At 57.6% G+C, this 26,739-nt stretch overlaps 2 protein-coding genes across 3 annotated transcripts in view; both read left to right on the plus strand.

The window, feature by feature from the left end:
• Nucleotides 1–13,783, plus strand: part of LOC111139202 (transmembrane protein 185A) — a 32,581-nt gene extending 18,798 nt beyond the window's left edge. The window contains exons 3-7 of one of the 2 annotated variants that reach the window (XM_022491398.1): nt 1,481–1,688; nt 6,968–7,051; nt 10,108–10,284; nt 10,834–10,957; nt 12,150–12,398. In XM_022491398.1, coding sequence (XP_022347106.1) covers nt 1,481–1,688; nt 6,968–7,051; nt 10,108–10,284; nt 10,834–10,957; nt 12,150–12,394 — 838 coding nt within the window. In that variant the 3' untranslated portion in view covers nt 12,395–12,398. Of the gene's footprint in view, nt 1–1,480; nt 1,689–6,967; nt 7,052–10,107; nt 10,285–10,833; nt 10,958–12,149 lie in introns of both variants that reach the window. The other variant, XM_022491399.1, reaches the window with a different exon arrangement.
• Nucleotides 13,784–15,393: 1,610 nt separating this feature from the next.
• On the plus strand, nt 15,394–17,785 carry LOC111139124 (heat shock transcription factor family, X-linked 1). Its single transcript, XM_022491279.1, has 2 exons — nt 15,394–15,960; nt 17,081–17,785. The coding sequence occupies exons 1-2, from the start codon at nt 15,394–15,396 to the stop codon at nt 17,783–17,785; spliced, it is 1,272 nt and encodes a 423-aa protein (XP_022346987.1).
• The last annotated feature ends 8,954 nt before the right edge of the window (nt 17,786–26,739 follow it).

Genomic DNA, 26,739 nt, shown 5'->3' on the forward strand with positions numbered 1-26,739 from the left:
AGCTTTAAAAATAAGAGTTAGCCCATGTCACATCCATAGCCAGATGCGTATCTAAGAACTTTAAAATAGTCCAACAGAGAGCCTTGGCAGATGGGGGACATTTGTAACTGTTTTAAAGTCCTTAGACTTTCCTATTTCTTTTTTAAGGTTACCTGTGCAGCTGACAGATCTTTTCTTTTTTATAAAATATTTTCAGATATCTAATATTTTTGTCTCAAAGAATGAAAAGTTAAATAACTAAACCATTTAGGGTCCACTAATTGATACTGAGAACCTATTTGAGCTTTGCCATATTGGTTTAAGTTAAGATTTTTTAGAGGGAGGAAAGGTTCTGTGTGTGTGTAGTTGAATGTAGTGACTGTGGAGGCGTGGTCATTCAGCGTTCACATTCTCCGGTGGACCGTTGCTAGGTCCTGTACGGGTGACCACTGGTTTCATTTTCTCTGTGTCCTAACCTCGGATGTATTTATCATCAGGAATATACATCATAAAATGTTTATCTGTATTTTGAATGAAACACTGTAGACCTTCCAAATGCATTTTTAAGCATTTTCCTGATTAACGGCCTAATTTTTCAGTTGTTAATCTGATAAGTTCCTGCATGATACTTTAAATAGCCAATTAAACTGATTTTGTTTAAAAACAGTTTTAACTGCTCTTCCTTCTCTTTAATCTGCAGGTGTTAATTCATCTTCATGGAATAGAAAGGAAAATATAAAGATGTTCATAATTTTATCAGTATTTTTAAATAGCACCTAACAATAGTTACTATATATTCTTGAAATATAACCCACAGCTTATTAAAAAAAGCCAGTTACTTTTATAGTATTGCATGGAATGTGATTTACATGGTTTTTAATTTATTAAGAGATGAAGATCTTGAGATTTAAGGGATATTTGTCTGTTTTTAGTAGTAGAAGCAGTCAGCTCGAATCATCTTGGAAGTAGTTGAATTTAAAGTTATGAATAAAAGCATTTATGTTGGGGTGTCTGGCTGGCTCAGTGGGTTAAGCCGCTGCCTTTGGCTCAGGTCATGATCTCAGGGACCTGGGATCGAGCCCCACATCGGGCTCTCTGCTCGGCGGGGAGCCTGCTTCCCCCCCCCTCTCTCCCTGCCTTTCTGCCTACTGTAATCTCTGCCTGTCAAATAAATAAATAAAATCTTTAAAAAAAAAGCATTTATGTTTACTGTCAGGGAAGGAATAACTCCGGCTGTTACTTCTGAGAATGTCGTTATCCAGTTAAAACTTTGGTTTGGCTGTGATGTTCCTTTACCGTCATGTAATAATTTGGGGCATTTGAAAGATTGCCTACCTAAAGATTAAGTTTAAGTTTGCTTTCTACCTAACTTCCTTTGCTTTTTGTCAAATTGATAAATATCGCTTATAGCATCAACATAAGTTGGTCTTTGCCCTGGACGACCTGCCTGTTTTGGAGATTCCGAACTGAGTGTTTTTCTTCTTCTGATGTCCTTTTTCAGAGCAGAAGGAGAAACATGTGTGGAGTTTAAAGCCATGTTAATTGCCGTGGGCATCCACTTGCTCCTGTTGATGTTCGAAGTTCTGGTCTGTGACAGGATCGAGCGAGGAAGCCATTTCTGGCTTCTGGTCTTCATGCCTCTGTTCTTCGTCTCCCCGGTGTCCGTTGCAGCTTGTGTCTGGGGCTTTCGACATGACCGGTCACTGGAGGTGAGATTTCATGCATTTAAGAAGGTTTTAAAAAGTCAAATCTTTTGGTCTGTTATTGTAATGTAGATTTCTTGTCCTTCATTAGGAAGAGATAAGTCATTAACTCTAGATTATGGTGTGTAAGGAAACAGAAGCTGATGGGAATAATCATGGTTCTCTCTTTTGACTTAGAACACAGGCTTTTCACCCAAGCCCTCAGGCTCCATCCAGCTCCGTGGTTTCCCCTAGCCACCTGTGTGGGTCAGGCTTCTCCTGAGAAACGGAGCCAATGGGAGAGGTGGGGAATGGGAGAAGGGAGGGAGAAAAGAAGAGAAAGAGGGGGAGGGAGAGCATGACTGATTACTTCTATGGAGCTTGGCTCACACACTTGTGGGGCTGACAGGTCTGAAATTCATGGGGCGGACCAGCCGGCAGGAGACGTGGCCTGAGTTGGTGCTGCCGTCCTGAGACAGAGTCTCCAGGAAACCTCAGGCCCTCTAACTCATTTGATGAAACCACCCAGTACCGAGGGTGATCTTTACTGGAAGGCAGTCCTTCCACTGCAGTACCTAGACTCGTGCCTGATCCGGGAAGCGGTCCTGTGTGGGCCCAGCCAGTGGGCCCCGCAGAGCCCGGGTCTGGTGCTTTGTCTGCTCTCTTATTGGCTTCAAGCCCGACACAGGGCAGACACGACTGAATACAGAAGCAGTGCGAGCAGCCCTAATACTAGGATCGGAAATGAGTGCAGGTCACATTGGCCGAGCCCTCACTGTGTGCCAGGCACCTGGCTGGTCCCTTCCCGCGCAGCAGGGCCTTCGTAGAGGGGCACCACCACCCCGCAAAGCAGGTGCAGCGGCCACCCCTGTTTTGTGACGGGGAAGGGATCTGGTCCTGGCCATTCGTTCAGGGGCAGGGCCGGGGCCAGGACCCCGCGTCCGTCAACCTGACTCCAGAGCCTGCCCACCGACCCGCATGGAAGCTGAGGGCCCAAAGCCCTCTACAGATGGGATGAGGGGAGACCTGGATGCTAGGGAGGCTCTGTTCTCAGCTGGGTGAGTAACAAGCGGAGGAAGGAGAATGGCTGTGGGGCTGGAAGGCTCCCGGAAAGAGGGCGGGTGAGAGAGCAAGGCTCCATGGGAACCCATGGGAACAGGACCCTGAGTGCCAGGACGCTTGGTCTTCACCGAGAAGAGGGCACGGGCATGGGGGTAGTGTGGCTGCTCTGCTGCCATCTGAGGGCCCACTCTCCCCTCCCTGCCCTTCCCCCAGCCTTCCATAGCCCGGCCACTTGTCTGCAAGGCTCCTCTGGCTGCTTGCCAGTGGGAGGAACGCTATCATAAAGGAGTACAGTTAAGAAAAAAGTTGTCTGGAAGATTCCCTGGGTGACGCTCAGGAGAGCGAGGTGGGGAAGCACAGGGACCCTCCTTGCCCCCTGGGCGACTTGGTACCTGTCCAGCCTCTGCCCGGTGCTCCTCCCGCTGCAGGCAGACCCTCGCCCCTTCCTGTTCCTCGGTGCATTTGCTCCTGTGCTCATCTGGTAACTTGGGCTCTCCCATCTGAAAGAGAAAGTAAAATGACAGCAGCAAAAGCTTCTCAGTCCTCTGTTTGGCTCTTGTGCCTTTCTCGTCGTTTAAGAAAGGCTTCGTCCAGTAGAGCCCATCTGACCTCGGGCTCCCTGATCAGCCTCCCACCCGCCGGACACTGGCCAGACCCAGCAGGCCCTCTCAGTCCGTTTTCTCCGGCCACCAGCCATGCTGTGGCTTCTGACACTGCTGGGCCTTTGACTAGACTGGCACCCTCTGCTTTGGCTCCGTTGTTGCTGCTGAGGATTCTAGGCTTGGGTTTTCTGTCCTCGCTGTGCACATCTGTGAGCCACACTGCGGATGATGTCGCTTACTTCCTGTCTCAGCCGCCACTTCCATGCTGTCATCTCCCGCACGCGGTCGAACGCAGATTTCAGTGTCAGCTCCAGACCCCTTCTCCAGCGTCACCTGAATCTGTATCTCTGTGCGGGTCAAAGGCACCATTTCCACCCAGTCACCCTCACTGTTCTCCTTTATGCCCCTGTTGCTCTGCATGGTTTCTCTAGCACCTGTGCCCATGAAGCAAAACCAAGCTTTAAAAATCCTTTGCAAAAAGCTTATGTTAAACAGGATCACAGCGATCACACTTTCCACACACTGTTTGGCTCAGCGTGTCTCAGTGAGGGAGGGACATGTGCTGTTGGCCTCTTGGATAGGAAATGTTTTGTTCAACGGGACTGTCTCATGCGTGGCTGGACACTTCTGCCTGACCTCTGCCGACTAAATGCTGGTGGAGGGGTTCTCCCCACAGGTGTGTGAGAGACCCAGGGGCACTGCTGCACCATTGCTAGCCTCTTCCTGGGGTGGGAGCTGTGTCGCCTAGGTCGAAAAGCTCCAAGAGAGCCATCTAAATGTAGTTGGATAGGGACCAAGGAGGAAGTTTCAGGTACATGTGAATATGTGGCACTTCGTTTCTTAGGATGTTAAAGTGTATGCAAGCGCTAGGACTACATTGGGCATGAAACCATCTTTTCCTCATGTGGAGTCACAAAATGTAAGCTGTTCATGTGGTCATGCTCGGTGTTCCTACCCAGAGGAAGCAACGTCGTGTCAGGAGTTGAGCTCCCTCTTGGTGCTTGTGTCCCAGGAGGAAGAGCGCCACGTTTGCTAGGGGGTGGCTGGGGAATGGGCCTGCGCAGAGACATGAAGAGTGGGGCTTGCCAGGGCGCCCTCTGCAGGTGGGGAAGGGGATGGTATTTTCCAGGGAGAGGGACTCAGCATACAAAGGTGTAGAAGCAGAAGAAAATCCGTGTCACCCTGAGTGAACGCTGGTGACCCCAGGTGACTGGAGCATGGTTTTGCAAGATGCAGAGACTTCTGGAAATGGATGTTGGTGACAGTCGCACACCAGTATGAATGTACTTAATGCTGCTGATCTGTCCAGCTAAAGATGGTTTAGACTGTAAGTTTTCCCCTGTATGTATTTTACCACAATAAAAAGAAATTGCTAGGAGCATGAAGGGGAAAGGAGAGAGTGGTGGGAGTTGGGGGAAAGGAGGGCTGTACAGCGGAGCTGGGCCGAGTAGGGGCCAGGTCCTCAGTAATCAGAGCATGTGCTGAGCTGCCCCAGGGCGCCATAATGCCCTCCCAGGGCACCGTGGGATACTGGACATTTTTTGAGGGAAAAGCTATGATACCAACCGGCAGTGGGGATACCTCCAAGTGGTTTACAGTTTTATTATTCAGTCGCCCTCCATTAGTTTCGGTGACAATGGAGAAAAAGCTGGGCTGTTGCCAGTTGCTGTGAGGAGGTAGTGCTCTGCAAGAGAACTGTCTGGAGAACAGCTCCTGAGGGTGGTGGTGTCTTTTTTTTTTCCCCAAAGACTTTTTATTTATTTATTTATTTGTCAGAGAGAGGGAGAAAGCACAAGCAGGCAGAGGCAGAGGGAGAAGCAGGCTCCCTGCTGAGCAGGGACTAGATCTGAAGACCCTGGGATCATGAACCGAGCTGAAGGCAGAGGCTTAACCCACTGAGCCACCCAGGCGTCCCAAGGGTGACGGTGTCAAGAAATGGTGCAGCGCGCAACAGGCACACACGTCCTTGGAGGAATTAGGTGTGGTTATTTAGGAGTGAAATAAAAATCATACTTTTCTTTTGATTTATGGGAGTTATTATTTTTTTAGATGGCTACTTAGGGCATAAATACTAAGTTTCGATCTAATTACTTGACCCAGTGGAACTGTTAAGGATTTCTTTCAGCCCAGAGCCCTAGGGAAGAATTGCTCCCTCACAGAAATGCCCTGTGAATGGAGCACTTCAGGGAAGCTCTGGGCCAGACAAGACGGCTTCCTGTGATTGTCAGTTCACAGGCAGCGGCAACCCAGGGAAGAGCCGCGAGTGCAGCCGCCAGAAGGAAGCCGGCCTGGGGAGTTTGGGAGCGGGGAGCCTTCCGGATTGGAGGCTGGGAGGCTTGTCGGGGGGCCGTTGGCGGCGTTGTGTGGGGTGGTGAGGAGAAAGGCCTGAGGAGGCAGCTGTCGTTGGGGTGGTAGAGAGGACAGGACGTGGTGGCAGAGCATGCAGGAGTGGGAAAAGGAGTACAGGGTGCTCCCGGCCGTGTGGCTTGGGTCCTGGGCTGCCCCGGTGCCTGACAGCAAGGCGGGAGGCTCTGAAGGGAGGGGGACAGTGTAAAGGTGCGAGAGGCTGAGGGACTCAGTCTGGGACCGGCTCTGGCGGATGCACGTCTAGGAGACCTGGGTCTGGGCCACCGCGGGAAGGCTGGGTCAGAGACAGAGACGGCTGGAGCGGCCCGCAGGAGGTCACCCGAGCCCAGGGCTGTGGATGCAGGGCGACCAAGTGAAGGCCTGTGTGTTTGCATCTGTGTCTCTCTAGTGGGGACAGAAGACCAAGTTGAAGGCTCTGGGGGGCCTCGGGGTTCAAGGAGAGGAGGAGACTGAAGAGGAGCCGCAAGAGCAGCAGGAGGCAGCAAGACCGGGCGGGGCTCCTGGCAAGAGATGCTGCGTGGGTGCCCCGTAGGGTGGTCTGTGCCGTAGAGGTTACTGTCGACCTTGACAGAGCAGTTGCTAGTGGTCGGGGCTGGAGGCCAGATCGGGGTGTTGGGAGCTCGGAATGCCAGGGGAGGCCACAGGGGCTGGTGCATCCACGCTGTGTCGCGGAGCTTGATGGCAACAGAGTGCTAGGGCCGGGAGGGGCCGTCGGCTCCAGCAAGGGATGGGCTTATTTGGTCTTGGGGTTCTTTTGTGTTTAATGGGAATGAGTTGAACTTGTTTCTGTGCTTCTGGGAGGGATCAGTGGAACAGGAGGGGTTAACGATGCAGTAAAGAATCCATAATTGATGTCTTGATGGGACACGGTCCTCGGGTCCTCGAGGAGCCAGAAAGGAAGGCGTGGAGAGCTGAGCCCCGGGTACGAGAAAGAAGTGCAGGTACGGAACAGGGATGGCTGTGGGGAGGGGCAGGAAGGACGCTGCCGGCCTGGCCTCGCCTCTACCGCCCAGAAACAAGGTTATTGTTCGGGAGAGGATGAGGGCCGGGGCGGCCGCGAGGCAGAGGGGATGAGGCGGGAGACCTGCTGGCAGGCTTCTTGCTGCCGCTGCGTCCCTTCGCTCCTCTGGTGTGGAAAATCAGGAAGTCCCAGTATAGCTTCATAGGACTTTTACCACATTATAATTTGCATTGCCTCTTAGTGTGTTAGCCAAATAATTGCAGTATTGAATACAACTTTGACTTTGTTTAACTGATTCTTCTCTTCATTTTTAGTTAGAAATACTGTGTTCTGTCAACATCCTGCAGTTTATATTCATTGCCTTAAGACTGGACAAGATCATCCACTGGCCCTGGCTTGTATGTAACTTTTTCAATCCTTAAATAAACTTTTCTTTTTTTAATTATAAAAGTAATTTGTGTTCATTGTAGAAAAGTTGGAAAAGACAGGCTTGGGTAATGGACTGATAATCCCCCATGACCCACGGGGAGGGAGCGCGGCTAGTGTGCGGGGTTCCCTGTGCCAGACGTTACCGCTTCTGGAGGGCGGCTGAGCCCGCGCCATGCGTGCATCGCTATGGGTGCTGCTCTCTCATCCTGACACATCCTGAGCAGCTTCCCCCCGGCAAACAAAAGGTCCTCGTAAGCATAACTTTTAAGGTTTAATTGATGCAATATTTTTCCAATGCATTTACCAAGCCGTCCCCTTCCAAATATTGAAGTTGATACTAGTGCAATTATAAATCATGATGTAACGTATATTTTTGTGCCTAAAAATCTTTGCCTGATTTTTTTCATTGTATTCTTAGGAAAGTCTCCAGAGACAGTATTACTGGGCCAGAGGGTGGGAACTTCTTGAGATTTTGAAAGACAGACTGCACTCCCAACTTGCTTTCTAAAACAGTTGTGCCACTCTACCCTCATGCAGAGGGCGAGGTCTAAGTCCTGCTCAGAGCCTGTGGCTTCAGTTCCTGGGCGTTTGGTTGAAATTGGCTGCGTAGATGGATAGAGGGGGGTGGTGGCTAGAGGGATGTACACGGCAGGCTGTGGCCAGAGAAGCCAGCAGCACTTGCACTCCCGCCACAAATGCCTAGAAGGCAGGTGAGAACCAACACAGAGGAGGTGCATGGGCTCTCAGAGGGGGTCGTGTTGCGGTTTGGGTTCCCCCCCTGCTGCTTGATATGTACTTTTACATATAAGACATTTTCTGTTATGAACATGGTTTTACCGTTAAAAAAAAGTACCAAGTATAGCAAAAAGAGAAGATATTCATTTGGTGACGGGGAAGAAAATAAAGGAACATAGTTACCGCCATAATAAATGAAGGCAGAACTCATCGCCTCTTCCCAAAGTCTTTGATAAAACAGCCATAATACAAAATGTTTGGGTACCTGCCCTCCATCTTTAGGGTGCTATATCTGGAGAGGGGTAATTGGGTACAGCATTTTCTGTTGTCATGTGAAGGAAACTAATCTGAGTAAGACCAGCATTTTAGTATAAGGCGCAGTCAGAAAAAAAAGGTGAGGAATTATGAATGTTTTCTGTAGGTGAGCGGAGAGATTTTTCCAGCCCCAGTCCTGGGCAGGCCCCAGCAGATGGAACAGTCTGATGGCATGCTTCTTGCAGGGAGCAGGAGAGAGTGAGGGAGGCCACTCTGATCGGTGGTGGGGGTGGTGGGGGTGCTAAGTGAGCGCTGCTAAATGAGGGGCACAGGGAAGAGACCCTCTATAGACTGTACAGCAAAACCTACCATCAGGAACTCCAGGCTACTTGGGAGGTTTAACAAGCACACACCAACTCAAGTCATAGGTCTCAAAACAAAATAGAAAACCAAAGAACTGGCTGAAGAAAACATAGGAGAAAATCTTTGGGAACCTGGAGTTAGATGAGGAATCCCTACAAGTGGCACTAACAATAAGGTCCATAAAAGAAGCTTAGAATTGAAATGAGAAGAATGAAAAGACAGGCCACAGAGTAAGAGAAAATATTCGCAAAGCACATGTCCAAACGAGGACTTGTATCCAAAACATCTGAACTCTCAAAAAACAACCTAATTTTAAAATTGACAGAAGACTTGAAAAGACAATTCACAAAGAGGATATACATATGGCAAATAAGCGCACGGACAGGACATCATTACCCAGTAGGGAAAGGCAAATCAAGGTCAAGATGAGGTCCTTCGAGATGCTCATCAGAAGCAGAGCTTACACAGGATGCAGGGCACAGAGGAGGGTGGGAAGGGATGGGGACACTCACACATCGCTGGTGGGGATGCCGAGTTGGAGAGGCACTTGGAGAAATAGTTTGGCCATTTCATGTGAAGTTAAGCACAGAGTGGACATAGGATTTCGCAGTGCCGGTCCGGGGTGTATCCCCTAGAGGAATGATGCTGTCCGGCCACACGAAAACCCACGCCTGAGTGTTGGTGGCAGCTTTAGTTGGGACAGCCAAAAGCAGGAAAGCACCCAGATTTCCTCCCGCAGGTACTGGACACACAGGCAGTGGTGCCCCCACCCTCTGGAACGTGGTGGCAGGGCCGTAAAGAGAAGCAGCCTGTGGTCACGCACAGCAAGGGGGAGGAACGTCACAGGCCCTGTGGACCAGAGCAGGCCGTCTCGGGAGGCAGCGCTGTGCGATCCTCTGGGGACAACACAGCGTAGTGAGAGGCGTCAGTGGGTGCCAGGCGTTGGGGGTGGGGTGAGGGGATGATGCCGTGTCGGACGGCACAAGGGAGTCCTGTGGGTGAAGCGGCTGTCCTGTGTCCTGCCTGGGGACACACAGCTCTGCACATGCGTGTGTGAAAGGTCATAGACATGTGCACCAAGAGAAGAGTCAGCTTACTGTTAGATAACGAGACAGAGGGGTGCCGGACAGACCCATGGGGCAGCCCAAGAGGGAGAAAGATTACACAGGGGAGCCAGGGAGGCCCCAGGGCTTCTCTGGTGTGCTCGTGTGGGGGCAAAGCAAGGTGTTTCTGGTGCGACAGCAGCAGGTGTGGAAGTCGCCCAGGCGCGGTGGCTGGGAACGGGCGGCAGAGCCCTCAGAGTGTCCATGCGCGTGTGAGTGGAGGGCAGCCTCGGCCGGGGTGGCCAACAGCCGCCGAGAGGGGGTGTCAGGGTAAGGTGGGGTGAGTGCGCGGGGTGGGGGGCAGGCCGCCCTGTTTCCCTTGGGGTAGAGCCAGGTGCAGGCTGAGTGAGGTCCTGTCCTAGGAGGACAGCTGCCAGGCTCTTCATCCTGAGAGTGGCCCACAGCAGAGCGTGTCTCGGAGCAGGTGGTGGCCCCAGGCCATCCTTGGTGCTGTCCTGAGGGCTGTGGTCACCGTCTTAACTGCAGGCATCTGCCGAGGGCGTGGCTGTGCCTGCCTTCAGGTGCTGGGCGCAGAACATTCAGACTTGGTTCTCTCCTCCTTCCCTCAGGTCGTGTGTGTCCCTCTGTGGATTCTCATGTCCTTTCTGTGCCTGGTGGTCCTCTATTACATCGTGTGGTCTGTCCTGTTCCTGCGCTCCATGGATGTGATTGCAGAACAGCGGAGGACGCACATAACAATGGCACTGAGCTGGATGACCATCGTCGTGCCTCTCCTTACTTTTGAGGTGAGCTTCCGGCAGCAGAGGTCTTCAGGCCCTGAAGCCCACCCTACCCCGCGACGGCCTTCCGAGGGCCTGGGAGCCACAGCACGGGAGAGGGTGGAGGGGTGGAGGAGGGGGTGGGGGAGAATTAGAGCGGCCTGCGTTTGGGGCGGGGTGAGAAGGAGTCCTGTAGCCGTCGTGCCGTGCAGCGTGCAGCGGCGTGTGTGGGCGGGTTTGCCTCTGGGAGGAGGGACTTGCTGGGTTCTCGTATTGAGTTCCCTTAGAGGCGGACTTAGAGGCCGTCATGGTTGCCTCTAGAACGAACCCCACCCAGCAGGAGCTTCCCGTAACAGTTCTGGTGTTGGAAACTTCCCGAGTGCACAGATTTTGCTTCATCCTGAAGTGGGATAAGTTTGTCTTGTGCTTCCCCCCAGAATAGAGGGTTTCTCTCGTCTCCTGTGGAACTGACCTTTCCTCTCATGAGACCCGACGAGGGAAGGGTGGACTAGCCTCAGACGGTGTCCGTCCTCAGATGCCTTATCAACAAAACCTCAACTATTTCTCTTTCTTTAGATCCTGTTGGTTCACAAACTGGACGGCCACAACGCGTTCTCTTGTATCCCGATATTTGTCCCTCTCTGGCTTTCCTTGATCACTCTGATGGCAACCACATTTGGACAGAAGGGAGGAAACCACTGTACGTACTCAGCACTTCAGAAGCCCTTGACCTGTGTGTGTGTGTGTCTGTGTGTGTGTGTCTGTGTGCCTGTGGCCCCAGTCTATGACAGGATGAGCCTGAGGGTCCCAGTTAAGGATGTTGCCCAAGGAAGGCCTGGAACCTTCCAAGGGAGGGGTGAGCTGTCAACCTCGCTCTCCCTGCCCTGCACTGTGACCTCCCTAGTAGTGTACTCTGCCATCTGAGGTAGGGCTGACCGTGGCAGGTAGCTGCCCAGACCTGTCCGCCCTGCTGCAGAGTGAGGGTCAGGACACCTGCTTCCTGGGGTCTCCCAAGGATTAGATAAAAATCCAAGGATTAGATAAAAATCCACATTGCCCACCAAACCCCAGGAGTGCTCTTACGGTCTGCGTCCTGCTGGCTCTCCCCAGGGACATTGTTGACATCACTATGGCTTGTCGGTGGTGCCCTGCCTGCTCTCTCTTCTCTTCACCTGCGTGACGGCATATTCGGTTTTGAAGCGATCTTTCCTTCCTCACTAGACTGTAAGCTCCTTTGCAGGTAGCCCGAGCATGCCATTCTGGAAGCCAGGGAGCTGGAGGGGGGGTTGTGCCCTGGGAGAGCCAGCACTGAGCTGATGGTCCTGTGGTAGAGAGAGCAGGAGCAGGCCTCAGAGAAGGACCTTTGCCGGGCCCTGTGAGCTCAGGCTGCCTGCTGGCCTGGACCAGCGTGCCTGCCAGATGCTGACAGAAGCCCCTTTTTTGGTTGCCATTCTTGCCATTCTTTGTCCTGTGTGAGCATATCCAGTGGGGAAGACGACAGGAGGCTGATGTGGTTTTGTTGCTGCAGGTATCCATCCGAGACGTACTGGAGCCATCCCATCACCGGAGCCCCCGTCAGAGGGCCCGGGAGACCTGTGCCTCCCGGGCCCTCTGACGGGGGCCCCGGAGGAGGGCACCCCCCTCCCCTGATCTCTGGCAAGGTCACAGTGCTCCCTGGGGTCGCGGCCCATGTGGGAAGCCCACTCAGAGAGCCAGGGAGCCACAGGCGTTTCTTCTTCCCTCAGTGGGTATCAGGCTTCGCTTGATCTTCATTGCTAAGGCAGCAGGAGAAAGCGTTACGGTGTACGAGCAAAACTTCACACTCAGGAAAGGAAAGTGACAGGAGAGTCAGTGGAGGCCAGTGTTTGAAAAAGTGCATCCTTCCTTTTCAGGGTGGTTTGGTATTCGCAAGGATTTCTGTCAGTTTCTGCTTGAAATCTTCCCATTTTTGAGAGAATATGGAAACATTTCCTACGACCTCCATCATGAAGATAATGAGGAAACGGAAGAAACCCCAGTTCCAGAACCTCCTAAAATTGCTCCAATGTTTCGGAAGAAGACCAGGGTGGTCATCACCCAGAGCCCTGGGAAGTATGTCCTCCCACCTCCCAAATTAAATATTGAAATGCCAGATTAGACACACTCCCTCGAACAGGATGCAAGTGGACTGGGACGCACGCTGTCTTCTACCCTCCTCTGCCTCTCCGTTTACCCCACCCAGAACTGGAACTGGAGCAGGGGCTCCAGGGACTTCCATCTCATGCCTTGTTTGCACTCAATGCCTACCAGTGACTCACCATGACGGGACGCACACAGGGCAGGGGACGGGCGCGTGCAGTGTGGGCTGGGGGGGGGGTTGTCAGCGGCTGTGGGTGTGATGGAGGGACCACAGGTGAGAAGGAGAAAGTGATCCCCTCTGGGCAGGTGCCTCAGGAGCTGGCTTGGCTCTGTTGCGGATGGCTGATGAGGCCAGAGAAGGAACTGGTTTTCAAAGTGCTAAAATTCCCATCAAAAGTGTTCTTTGAAAATGTTTCTTTAAACCAGGCTGGCCTCACCACGTAGCTTCGCGTCTGCCATTGGGGTGCAGTCAGTGGACACTGTCGCCGAAGCTCCGGGGCCCCTTGCGCCCGCACCGCCCTTTCTGTGTAGCTCCTGCGGGGGGCGCTTTCTCCCCAGGCAGCGCCGACAGCGGTTTTTAATGGCCCCATTGCTGAGCCCTTTCTAATGGAGTGACTCCGTGCCTGTATAGTATTTATACAAATATTTTAGCATTGTAATATACCGTGTCAAATCCTAGTTCTGTACAGTATATTCTGTTAAAGTATTTTTTTACGAGCTTGTATTGGAGACATAAGGTGTTCTGATGCGGAAGTAGAAGTTGCTGGCACACCTGTCCCGCCCGGGGGCGCGATGCCATCAGGGCACATCACCATTTCCCCCGTGAGATCCGCACAGTAGCTGCTGCCGCCGGAACAGCCACAAAAACCAATGCCTATGTCCGGGGAGTACCGGCTGTCAGACAACAATCACGCGTGACCTGAAACTAGAAATGCGGGACAGAGTGGCTGAGACGGGGAACAGCCACTGGAAGGGGGAATTATTAAGGTCTGAGGCCTTGTGTCTGCCCTTGACAGAAGCCCTTCCTGCTGGTCCCAGACCTTTCTTGAGAAGAACAATGGCTCCCAGCGTGGCGAGGTTGCGGCGCGAGCCCTGAGGCAAGGCAGAAGCAAGCAGCCCTCCAGGCTGAGAGTCTTCTGGGAGAACAAGCAGCCCTTTGTTCCGGGGGGGAAAAGGAGCACCAACATGCTCACCCAGGACGGGAGGGAAGGGTTTGACATGTGCAGCAGCTGGCGTGGCGGAACCGGGCTCAACGGGTGTCCAGCACACACGCGCGCGTGAGACCACCTAGCACGGGCTCCCGCAAGCCTGTGGTCTCTGCGGTAGAGGGAGCGCTCGGGATGGCGAAGCCTTACCTGCTTGGTGTGGAACGAATGTAGCGCAATCCACTATTTTTCCTCCCTGCAGCTGTTCAATAAACTGGTTCCTCCTTTTCCATGGTACCGTGTGCATCTGACTTTAGATGTGGTTCAGGCCACAGGGATGCTCTCAGCCCACAGGGAAATATCCTCTAGCGGCCAAGGGGGGCCGGGGTGCATGGGGGCGGGTGAACATCTCTAACGCACGTGCAGGGACAGCCTGAACACGGAGCATGTGGAGGGAAAGACGGACGCCCTGGAGCCCCGACCAGTGGCCTGGGACACCCCTGCCGACACGGCGACAGCTCAGGAGCCTCACGACACTACTCTTGAGCCCCAGGCCAGTCTGAACCCGTGACGGGCCCTTGTCGTGGTCCCGAGGCAGCGCCCGGTTAGGAGAGCCGCTGGTGCTGCTCCCGCCTACATCGGTTGCCCTGGGACCTCTGTCTAGCGGCCCCGGCTGTCTCGGCATTTTCCCGGGCACTCAGCTCGGGTGGCATTTCAGCCCGCGGTTTGTACCTGCTGGGGATGGAGTGAGGCCCCGCGGGGAGCCCCAGGCCACAGACTCTATGTCCTACTTGCTGCTAAACAAAATAGCCTCCAGTCTGGCGGTGTCTCTGCTGCGTGGAAATCTCTGGAAACTCACCGAGTTCCACGCCCACAATCGAGTTGGGGAGGGAGTGCTTGGGGGGAGGTGGGCCTGCACGTGGGCAGAATGTGCTAGAAGGCTTCTCTGCATGGCCCCCTCTTCTGGATCCTCCAGGCCCCAGAGCCCAGAGAAGGATCCCGGAGTTCAAACCCTGGCCACCAACCAGGACGGGTGTCCCTGCCATCGTCAGTGGAGGAAAGAAAAGGAAGCCAGCCGGTGTGAAGCCAGCAGCCCCGGGCCTGCCCCACAGTCTGCCTGGGAGGTGGTGGCAGGGTGCAGAGGGGGGCACGCGCAGGCTGAGGAGAGGCAAGGAAGGAGAAGGCCTCCTCCTCCCCTCCTCCTCCTCCTTCTCCCACCACCACTCCCCTCCTCCTCTTCCTCCTCCTCCTCCTCCTCCACCTGCAGGGTGGTGGTGGGACACCTGGCTAACCTGTTCACCTAAGCAGCCATCGGCCATGTGGCCTCTGGGGACCCACAGCGTGGGTGGACTAGGAGGGTCTCCGAGGAGGACCTCAGCACCCTGTTGGGATGATGCTAAAAAAGGCCCGCGTGGCCCGCACCCTTGACCGTGGACGCCCGCCCCAGCCTCTGCTCCCTGCTTGAAAGCGTGCGTCCCGTTAGGGACTCTCGAGACCCACGGGCCCGGAGAACGACCTCTGACCTCTTGAAGGACGCAGGCCAGTGGAGGTCAGCCGGCACCCGGGGAGATAGGTGCGGGATGGAAGGACAGTTTGGGGTTGGCCCCGGATGTTGGGTGCGTTACTTTAAAGCCATAGACGAGGGTCCCCTTGCCCAGGGAAGGACCGGGTGTGACCAGAAGGTTGGCGTGCCGACAGGTCACTCGTGTGGCTGGCCCTTTATCAGGTCACTGGCTGGCTGGCTTGTGATGTCACCCCCCCAAGTAACCGGAGACCCTTTGTGATGTCCCCGGGCCACCCTGTTATCAAGGGGTGCGGCCGGCCGCGCCGCACTCGCAGGTCTACAGGAAGGAGGGACGAGCCGGAGCAGAGTATGGCCAGCAAGGAGAAGCGGGGTCCGCTGGGCCCGGCGCGGGGCTTGGGGCCGCCGCCCTCCCCTCCAGAAGCTGGGGCTCCTGCCGCCGCCGTGGGCTCGGAGAGCAGCGCTCCTCCAGCACAGCCTCCCCTCACCCTGGTGCAGCCGGTGTCCCCTGGGGACCCCGGCTTCAGGCTGCTGCTGGAGGAAAACGCTTTCCAGGCCTTGACCCAAGAGCCTCTGCTCAAAAGGCCACGCACCTCCCAGGACGCCCTGTCGGTGGGAGAAGGCAGCCTCCTCTGCCTGCCCTTTCCCAAGAAGCTGTGGGCCATCGTCAACAGCACCCAGTTTGCGTCCATTTGGTGGGCCAAGGATGGCACCTGCATAGGCATCAACGAGAAGCTGTTTCAGAAGGAGGTTTTGGAGAGGGAGGGTCCGGACAAAGTGTTCGAAACGGACTGTATGAAGAGTTTCGTCCGCCAGCTCAACCTGTATGGATTCAGCAAACTGCGCCGGGACGTCCACACATCCATCCGCCTTACCAGCTTTCTCACCGGAGGGGCCCCTGTCCACGTCCTGAGCAAGGTAACGGGGGCCGAGCCGCCAGGCTCTGGGGTGCTGGGGTCGGCGGGGGGGAGCCCCCGGGGCCGCCTCCTGGGCATCGGGGGCCCGGGTCTCCCTCTGGGCGGTGGGGTCGGCGACCGAGACCCACTGTGGGGAAAGTGCCCAGGATGGCGCCAAGGGTGTCGGGGGTGCCTTCTTCAAGGACCCGCGCGATGGGCGCGCTGCCGACCCGGGCGGACACTCAGTTGGGGGCGGCGGCACTGGGAATTGGTAAGAGAGTAGACGCTCAGAGCTCTCCTCGCAAGGGAGAAACGGTCTTCTCCTTTTTTTCCCCTTCTTTCTTCTGCGACCCTCCCCTCAGCCCCCCGCTTTTCCCGTTTCTCTAGGTTTGTGTCTTTTGGTTGGGTGTGTCTGTGAGGCGATGGGCATCCGGGGATGGCCACACGTGAGGGAAGTCGTTGCTCCGGGCAGCCCCAACGGCGCGCCGCCTGCCCGGCCCGTGCCCGAAAACCTCTGCAAACACTGGATCCTCCCGCCCTGCTGCTCGGGGGGTGGGGGAACCCCACGTCACCAGGGGCTGTGAGCGTGCCCACGCGGGGCTCCCGCGGCTCTCAGCCATCGCCGAGGCGGGGGGACAGACCCCCTTCGAGAACTAGCGGTGTGCCTGGGCGTCTGGGGGCTGTGCTGCCCAATGCCCTTTGGAAGCCTGGGGAGGGCTGAACGAGTGGGCGTGCTTCCCAAGCCCAGCGGGCCCCTGGACGCCCAGAGCCGGGGACTCCCAGCCAGGGCGCGCTTCTGCGGCCAGCGGACCTTGGCTCGGACAGCCGCCCAGGCTCCCGCCCCCGTCTGCCAATTCTGAGCCTCCCTCCCTCGGACTCCAGGCCCCCCTCCTTTGGACGTGGATGCTGACCCAGTAGGCCCCTTGGAGCCTTGGCCCCAGGGGCCGTGCGTATCCTAAGTGAGCGAGGGCGGACGATGGGAAAGCGAGCACGCGGCTTCCTGCCCGGACCGGGGCCTTCCCCCAAGAGGCCTCGGGCCTACGGCTGCCTCCGACCGCAGAGCGGCCCCGATCCGGCTGCCGCTTGCGATCAACTCTGTTGTGACACGGACTCTCTTGTCCTCTTTCCGTTTTGCCCCGCAGTTACAGTTCTACAGGAGCCCCTTCTTCAAGAGAGACTGTCCTCACCTGCTCCTGAGGATGAAGAGGAGAGTGGCCGTGAAATCCACAGTAAGGCAGATGGAAAGCGAGCCCGAGCCCGACACCCTGGGCGTCCCCCCGGCGGCACCGAGGCCCGGCCTGCGACACGAGGGAGTCCCGTCCCCTGCCGGGGACCCGCCGGAGCCAGAGAGCAGCCCACAGGGCGAGGGCCCCACCACCCGGGTCAGGAGCGAGTCGGCCCCTCCTGCCATGCTCGGCGCGGCGGCGGCCAGGACCCCCGTGCCCGACACCCACGCCGCAGCAGGCCGGCCCGCGGACGGCCAGCCCCAGGGTGCCCAGGCGCCCATGCCCCTCGCGCCGGACGTGGCCCAGGCCGCGACCTTCCCCTGGGTCTGTGTCACGCTGCCTCCCGCGCAGATACACCCTTCCGCGCCGGTGCTGGGCCTCGCCCCCGGGCCCCCCGTGCTCCTCCCCGTGCCCACCGTGCAGCTCCCCGTGGCTGGGCTGCTGCCGCTCTACCACACCTGGGTGCCCGGCGTGGCCGCTGGGCCTGGTGTGGCTGCCGGACCCGTCACCCCCGTGACCGTGACACCTCACCCCCCGAGCCCCTTCCACTGCTGTCCCGACTGCCGCTGTTTCCCCGAGTACCTGCCACCGACCGCTTGGCCCCCCGATTGCCCCCCCTAGGCACACCACCGCAGCCAGGGGCCGTCTGGTTGTCGGAAATCAGGCAGGTTAATAAAATGTGTCAGAAAGGGAGCCCCTTTCTGATGAACCCCAGTGCTCTTGGCCTCTGCGATGTTTCTTTCTTAGCAGCGGGCTAGGCCTCAGCTTTCTGCTTGCGCGGTCAAGAATTTGGCACGACACCACTCCCGGTGGATGCAGGGGCCCAGGAGACCCTCGGTCAGGCCCCTCGGGGTTTCCGCCTCCGCTCCTGAGGAAGGCCTCCGTGCAGCGGCGCCTGAAGGGTCCGAGAAGCTGGCATCGGGGGCCGAGGGCTCACCGCGGCGGGGTTTTCCTGGCCGGGCAGGCGCCCTTCCCTGTCGTGCCGGGGCCCTTGTATGACAGGACCTTCCCTTGACCCACGAGGAGAGGTCAGGTCGCACCTCGTAGGAGGGGGACAAGGTGGCCCTACCGTCCTCCAGCACCCAGAGGTGGGTGGGGACGGCCGCCGCCGGGCCCTACGGGTTTGCAGCGCAGAGGCTGCCTGCGGGTGTCTGGAGGACAGGATGCATGGGTGGCTCTTCCCGCCCCTGTCAGAGGAGCTGGTGACTTTTCCCCTTTGTTCCCAATCCCCCTCTTTCTCTTCTGAACTCAACACGTCGAGCGCGTCATGCTCCGACTTGGGAGGAAACAACCTCGGGCTCCGGGGGTGTGCAGTGCCTCGAGAACGCGCCCACTGCACCCCGAGCCTCCTCAAAGACTGACTGTCTCAAGGGGCACAGGCAACGAGCACCCAGGCTCCCACCATGGCCTTCACGGGCCATAGACCATACCAGATGGGCTCTGGAACCAGGCAGCGGGAGAGAGGGGGGAAAGCAACCAGCCCCAGAACCGAGAGACACCGCTGCCCTTAATTTTTCCACTGGGCAGGAGTAGGGAGTCCCCCCGAGCAGGGGGAAGAGCCCACAAGCGAATGGACACATGGCAACGGCAAACAGGGGCCCCCGTCACCCTGAGGCTAGCGCGCCCCTGACCGCGGCCCGTCTAGCCTGTCCCAGGCTGCTCCCTTGGGAACTGACGCTCACCAGTGGGTCCTCACCCCCTTCCAGAGAGTCCTTAACCTGGGAACGCCTTAGCTCTTGGCAGGCGCACTTGTCTCTTCATCCCTGCCTTGGACTCGCACGTGCCTCCGGATCCCGAACCACACAGCGTTCTGAACCCCACCCCCCTAAAAACCTCCACCCGCGGGAAGCCTGATGACATGCACGTCGCCACAGAAAGGGGCCGAAGGGCCCAATGGTCACCTGGGTCATCTGCTCTTCAGACAGGGCGTGGGCGCACGGGCACAACCTAGATGGCGTGGCCTCGGGGCCAGACCCATCCCACACTTCTTCCCACCGCTCAGTCCTGCTTGTGTGCCAACCCTAATAGCCTCTGCTGATGGAACCTGGCTGGCCCGGAGCCCTCCTGGGCTGGGCTCCTGCTGAGCACTCTGAGCTCACCGGGGAGGGAACTGAGCATGAAAGCGTCCCGTGGGCCGAGCCGAGGCGGCCAAATAGGTCTTGGAGGCAACCGGGGCTCGGGGGGAACAGGAGAGGCCGGGCTGCATGTTACTCTCTTTTCTTTTAAGATTTTGTTTCTTAGAGGGAGAGCAAGCCAGAGCTAGGGAAGGAGCAGAAGGGGAGGCAGAGCGAGGGGACGGAACCTCAAGCAGACTCCATTCTGAGCGGGGAGCCCGACCCAGGCAGACGCCAGGACCCTGCGATCATGCCCGCAGCTGAAACCCGGAGTCAGACGCTCGATCCAACACCGAGGCCCCCAGGCGCCCTTGGCTCTTCCTTTGGTTCCCAGGATACCCTCCTAGGTGAGGCCATCTGGGAAGGTGGAAGGGCAGGTTGAACAGCAAGGGTGGCCTAGGGAGGGCCGTGGGCAGTGTGCTGCAAAGTTCGAGAGCCGGGACGTTTGATACCCACGTGGGAGAGCCGGGTGATTTTGGCGGCCGTGGACTCTCTTCCCACCAAGCGTTGCCCAAGCCGCCTCCGTGCTGGGCTGCGGTCAGGTCTGTTCCTCAGTGGGACCCCACCGTCTCCGCTAGGCTCCCTTTCTCTCTGTCCCTTCTTTGCAGAAGGGGCCAAGCGGTGACAGAGGGGAGGGGAGGGGAGCCGGAGCCTTTCACCCCCTGAATGGCCACCCCAAGGAAACAGAAGCGCCGTCCTCGTCGGTCCTCGGGCGCGTGTCCCGTGGAAACACGCACGGCCTCTTCTGGGTGCCCTTGAGGGCTTGGGGAGGATTGTGGTCACGCCTGTCACAAGACTCACCATAGGGAACACGAATCCCCAGTGCCATAGAGACCGACTAGGTATTCTGGGCCATAGCCCCAAAGGAGGGCATGGCCTATCACGTGCTTCTGGGACAGCACATGAAGCGGTGACCCGCGACAGGGCTTTCTGAGAGAGGAGCCAAGAGCTGAGACCTCGTGCCCCAGCAAAGCATTCGAAACCGCAGCCCAGTGCCCAAGAAGAGCAGTTCTCACCCAGGGCGACCCCTCACACCAGGGCGATCCCTTCACTGGGGACACGTGACAAAGGCTGGAGAGGTTCCGGTGGTCCCCACTGGGGAGCGGGGCGGGGGTGGGGAGGGGATGCTCCTGTCATCCGGAGGGCAGAGGTCAGGGATGCGGCAGAACGGCCTGCAGTGGCTGGCACAGCCCCCCCCCCCCCCCGCCGCCAGCACAAAGGAGGACCCGCCCCTCCCCCCCCCATGCCCATAGTTCCCTGGGGCACAGACTCTGGCCCTGAGTGTGCCCACCCCCCGCCAACTCTCCCCCAATGGCCTCCTGCTTCCACTAGATACCCTGAGGCTCAGGACCTCAGTCTGCAAGGCAGGATTCAGAGCAAGGACTTGCCCCTCCCCTTCCCCAAAACACAGGCCACTGAAAAGGTCAGCTGCACCTGATGACCGCTCAGGTTAAAGTGTGCAGAGTGCAGGTCGCCATGACCACAGAATGGATGCCACCCTTAGGAAAGCCATGTCCAAGGCCTACCGGGTGCCTCCCAAGCAGGAGGCCGCTATTGCCAGGTGGGGGCGCCCTGCAGCTCTTGGGAGCCCACTGCCTCCCACAGGCCAGGGAACCCTGGGTTTCTGTCCTCTTGGCTACATGGCCGAGGTTCGCGGTTCATACTCTGACATTCTTCGAGTTTCGTACTCTGACATTCCTCCTTCTTCAGCTACATTTCAAAGCTGCATTTGCAAGTGTCAAGCCGTGTCAGCCTCGTGGACCCAGGGGGCTTAGCCTGTCGTGAGGGACACTGGCCGGGCCTTCGGCACAGAGCCCTCGGTGGAGGACAGCCGCCGAGGATTGGCGTGAACCTTTCCAAGCAAAGACAGGGCAATGAATCCTGCTCTACAGACCGGCAGGTAAGGCTGACGAGAGGCCACAGTCAGAGTCTCGTCCACACCAGCTGCACGACCAGGGGCTCGGGCGTGATGACAAGACGCAGAGACGGGCCCCGGGTTCCAGCCCTCGGCCCGGGGCAGAACCTCAGAAATGGGCAGGGCGGGTCTGCGTTGTCTCCGATGGATCCCGCACACAGGCCCTCAGAGGTCCGGGCCCACTGTGCTGCCCCGCCCCCCGGTCCGGCCCTGGGACCTTTTATGCACCCTCACCCACCTGGCCCAGGGGCCTCTTTCCCCCCAGAGCGGTCCTGGCAAGGAAGCCCAATCTGCTCTTGGGGAGCCCCGCTACTTCCCCAGGACCTCTGACCTCCGAGAGGGCACTGGGGTCCAGCTAGGGGAGTGGGGACCCAGGCCGCCGGGAGGCAGGGACCCACGGGGCTCGTCACGGATCTGGCCCGGAGGCAGCCCCAACCTCCCAGGAGCCTCCCTGTGGGTGGGCACGGGGCAGCCAGGAGCCCACCTCCTCGGTCTCCCGCCTTCTCTATCGGGAGAGCCTGACAAACGGGGACCCGGCGCCAGGATGCTCGCCTGTCCTTACACCCCCTCCCCCACGACTGAGACCACCTCCAGCCATCATGGACAAGAGGGGCCAGGAAAACCCTCTGTCCAGACCATTAGGAGACAAGCGCTCAGGCGACTCAGCCTTTCCTTCTTCCCGAGAGCAGCGAGAGAGGCAGGAGCCACTCGGAGCACCTGGGCCACCTCTGGGTGTGCTCTTGGGTCCAGAGGCCTGGACCACCGTTCCCCTCACTGACCACCCCGTCTGTCACCTGTCAGGGACCCTGTTCCTGCCCCCGTGCCTGTGAGGGGCCCGAGCCAGGTGGAATGCACTGGGGAGACGGGAACGGGCAGTAGGTTACGGAGTGCCCACGTGTGGGAGCGCGGGTGGACTTGAGCTTCTGGGGACAGCAGGCCTCTGATTCTGCCCCCAAGAGGGGCCTTCTGTCCGGCCACCTGGAGCTGATGCCCTCAGCCTCTCCACTCCTTCGCAGACAGCAAATGGCCGTGCCCGCACTGACGCTCTCGGGTCCGGCAGAAGCCAGTACCCACGGAGAGTGCCGCGCCGAAGCCAGTGCTGGGGAAGTCTCGCATGGGCGCTTGCTGAAATGTGGCCCAGCTTTTGTGGCCTTAAGTAGGAGCGAGGGTCCTCGTGCGCTCACTCCTGGATGGTGGGGGCCCCACTCATTAAAAAAAAAAAAAAAAAAGAACAAAAAACGCTCCCTTTGCCTGGGGTGACGACCCTTGAGGGATCCCCTGAGCAGCCACCTGATCAGGAGACAGGCCCGCGTGTCGCCCGGATGATCGCCCCGGGGTGCCAGGCCTTTCTGTCAGCTGCTGTCCCACTTCTCTTGGGGGCCGCGGTTTTCACGCAAGATGGAACGAGGCCCCCGGGCACTCAGTGGGGGTGCCATCAGTGGGAGGGACGGAAGGGTGTGTCCACTTCCAAATTCATCCGAGCCGCGCTGACCGCCCCCATGTGGCCGCATGTGGCCCATGTGGACGTATGTGGATGAAGGGCCCTTAGGGGGATCATGAAGGGTAAACGGGGTCCTAAGGGTCATAAGCCCTCACCTGATGGCCCTAGTGTCCTTGTCAGAAGAGGAAGACACGGCGGAGGTCCCTCTCTCTCTCTCTGACCCGCCCCGCCGGGGAACAGAAAAGAGGCCATGGGAGGGGTGGGGGGCACAGTGAGAAGACGGCCTTCTCCAAGCCAGGAAGAGAGGCTCTCTGTCACCGCAAACCCAATTTTGCGACCCCTGGGTCTTGGACGACTAGCTTCCAGAACTGTGAGAAGCCGAATGCCTGCTGGGGAAGCCGCCCAGGGGGCTGCATTTCGTGAAGTGGCCCGAGCCGGCGGACACAGCCCGCTCTCAGTGAAGGAGAAAGAATGGGCAGCCGCCGCTCAGGAAGGAAGACTCCAGCGGCCCTTGAAGACCAGGGGATCTAAGGGCAGCCACGGGGAACCCCCCAAGCCCAGACTAAATACCCTTCTCCGGGGCACTTTCTCCAGAAAGCCTACGTGCCTGACCACAGCCCCGTCCCTCGAGAACCTAAAGGGCTGACACCCAACAAGGTATGTCCTCCGGCCAAAACGGAAGGAGAGCCGTCCTCCATCCCGGAGCGCGGGGTGGGAAACTCGCAAACAGATGGAGGTCAGGCAGCGCATCCCCAGAGAACCGTGTCCGTCGGCCACGCCTGCCACATCCACAGACCACACACACTGCGTGGCTTGCACGACAGACGCCGATTCCCTCCCGGTTCTGAAGACAGGGAGTCCAAGATGAAGGTGCTGGCAGGCGTGGGCTCTTCTGACAGCCTCTCTCCTCCGCGTGCAGGTGGCCGCCCTCTTGCTGCCTCTTGCCACGGTCACCCCCGCGTGCAGGCAAGCCCCGCCCCTGCTGTCTCCTTTGCTGCGTCCTCCGCCACTCCTTTCCCGAGGACACCAGCCATATTGAAGGGAGCTCATTTTCGCCGGCTTCCTTTGAACTCCGTCGCCACTCAAAAGGCCCTGTCTCCAGCAACAGTCACACTCCGAGGGCCTGGGAGCATGGGGGCCCCCGACGAGTGTGGGGCAGACAGCAATCCGGGCCGTAACAATCACCACCGAATCACACCGGGAAACAGGAGGAGACTGGAAAATTCTTTCACAGGCACAAGCGCTAGAGACTCGGCGCCAAAGCTCATGGGATGGGGCCGAAGAGCCCCGAGAAACTCACAGTGGGAAACGCCCACGTGAAAACCGACCAGCCAACAGGCCGAGAGCCCCGACACCTAACCTGCCACATCAGCACGCTGGCCAAAGAGCAAAGGGGACCCAGAGCAAGCACCGGGAAGACAGCAAGAGAGAACAGAGTGCGAGGAGATGAAGTAGGGAAGAGAGATACGACCGGGGCCCCGCCGGCTCAGTCGGCGGAGTATGTGACTGTTGATCTCGGAGCCGTGAGTTCCAGCCCCACTCTGGGGGTAGAGACTACTTACAAATAAAATCCCGCCGAGGAAAAAGACGAGCAGTAGAGAAAATCGATGCAAACAAAAGTCGGTTCTTTGAAAAGATGAAGAGAAGTGTCCAACCTGTAGCTTGACCCACCGAGAGAAAAAGACAGAGGATTCCAGTTACTGCAGGTCATTCCTAAAGGCTGCTCACCGTCTGATTCCAGGTCCACGGCGTCTGGGCAAGGCAAACTTAGAGAACTGGTTCAAAAGATCGGCGATTGCCACGGGCTCGGGAGACGGGAGGAAGGACCGACTAGGTGGAGGCAGGGCACATTTTGGGACAGTGACAGCATCCTGCGTACTACTGGCCCCGTGACTGGATGGATGCTATGATGCTTTTGTCAAACCCACTGAACTTTACAGCACGAGGGTGTGCCTTCCTGTATGCCAAGTACACACAGGCACAAAATCACACAGCGGCCCGTGGAATCCCAGGGAGGAATGCAGCCTGTCCGAGGAATCCGGCTCTGGCGAGTGTATGACAAAGGCACGAAACGCCCTTCCCGGACGGGGCCTGGGAAGGGGCTACCTACATTGCTCTGGAAGCGAGGGCGTCGGTAGGACTCAAGGCCCAGGGAACGACATGACCCCCGCGTTCTTAGTTCACGGAGCTGTTTCCCGAGGCCGTGTCCCCAGGTTAACCTCCTGACACTCCTACCAAAGTCCACCTGAGCCCTAGGCCAATGGATGGCCACTGGGCGGAGCCATTCTCTCCCTGTGGGAAGGGATGTTTACTTCTAAAGGAGGGCAGGAGGCTCGAATGACCCAGGAGGTACTAGATGAGCGTTGGAGTCAGGAGCATGAGGCCACGTTTAGCTCCCCATAGAGCAGATGATCACACATGGAAACGTTCGTAGACGCACGCGTACAGGGGCGTGAGTACACCTGGACGCCTCCTCGCTCCGTCGGCAGAGAGGGCCTATACCTAATAATAGCCCGACAGCTCGGGCCCAGCGGGCACGCCGATCTGGGTTTCTAAATCCCTTCCTCAAGGAAAGGAAGCAGGGCTCCTTAGGCGCACGGATGACTCCAGGACAGGGGCCGGAAATGTGCCGCCTGAGCGACGAACAAAGGCTCAGTCTTTGTGCTACGTGTCTGTCCTTTACTCCCACACGGCTACCACACTCACACCATTTGTGACACTTCTGGGGGCTCCCCCCACCCCACAGCAAGCGGTCTGCCGCACCAGCTGGGTGTCCTGACTCAATTATTGATGCCCTCCCGACCCTCTCTACCCGCAGACAGCACCGGATCCCGCGGGGTCAGGGCTCAGTCCCGCAGGACGGCCCCCCACCTTCGATGCCAGTCGCACAGGTCCCCACGTTACCCACAGCTCGGAGTGGGCTACACACCGGGGGTCCCCTGGGCCTTCCCACCGTGGAGTCGACAGTTTGCCACAACAGCTCACAGAACTCAGGGAGACACGTGTGTTCATCACCTTGTTAAAGGGCAGGAACGGCCCGATGAAGGCATCCATCAGGGGAGGTCTGGGAGGGACCCGGGCACAGGATCATCATCGGTCCCCGTGGCTTGGGTGGCACCACTCTCCCGGAACGTTGGTGTGTTCACCCGCCGGGAAGCTCCCCCAGCCCCTGGGCTGTTTTATGGAGGCTTCCTCACAGTCAGGCACGACTGATTCTTAACGCCAGGTCCGGCCCCCGGGACTCCCCGCTCTGCAGAATGGGGCGGCAGGGATGAACCCTCCAAGCTTCTAATCGTGGCTTGGCCTCTCGGGTGAGCTGTCGCCACCTCCAGGGCCACCCAGGAGCCCAGCTAGGGTCACCTGGTTAGAACAAAAGATGCTCCTAGGGCTCTTACCTCTCGGGAAATGACAAGGGTTTTATTTAGGAGCCCCGTGTCAAACACGGGATCAGAGACTACGTGTTAGGAGAAGCGATCCTCCCAGCAGCCCTGTTTACAAGGGATTTAGGAGCCCCGTGTCAGGAACCGGAGCCAGAGACCTGTATGATAGAGAGAGAGAGAGAGAGAGAGAGGGAGCGAGCGAGCGAGCGAAAATATAGAGATATAGATGTAGAAGTACAGAAATCAGTATCTTATTAGGTCACAAGGAGCCTGGAGCATCTCAAAGTGCCAGAAAGTAAGGACACGGTAAAAATAAAATAAAATAAAAACGAAACAAAGCCACTCTGTACCTCAAAGGGCCTCGGAAGCTGACTGAGACCCCTTCGGACGACCAACGCTAGAACAATGTGAGCGACCAAATCGAGCAAAACTGGGATGCGACCCAAACGATAGAATAAAACATCCTCGAGTCCCTAGTGAGAAAAATACAGGATGGGATGGTGAAGGGACAAATGCACGAGAGTGGACAAGCCTCCCGCAGGCGAGTCCCAAGCTACCAAAGTAGATACCGCTCCCCCAGAGAGGAGGAGCGCAGCCCGGCTCCCCAGAGGGCGGGGCTGGGCACAGTGACCTCCCCCCAACAGCACCATGCGGAACAGGCAAACGACAGGGTCCCTTTCCACTGGGGACCCTGACGGCCTCTACCTCAGCCGCATGCTCAGGGT

This window comes from Enhydra lutris, unplaced genomic scaffold, assembly GCF_002288905.1.
Source record: "Enhydra lutris kenyoni isolate GAN:26980312 unplaced genomic scaffold, ASM228890v2 scaffoldscaffold96, whole genome shotgun sequence".
In the NCBI taxonomy this organism is placed as follows: domain Eukaryota; kingdom Metazoa; phylum Chordata; class Mammalia; order Carnivora; family Mustelidae; genus Enhydra; species Enhydra lutris.

Bases quoted from the DNA above. Each gene is read 5' to 3' on its own strand.
- LOC111139124 (XM_022491279.1), top strand. From the start codon at position 15,394: ATGGCCAGCAAGGAGAAGCGGGGTCCGCTGGGCCCGGCGCGGGGCTTG. The intron at 15,961-17,080 runs GTAACGGGGGCC...TTTGCCCCGCAG, and splicing joins CTGTCCACGTCCTGAGCAAG to TTACAGTTCTACAGGAGCCC.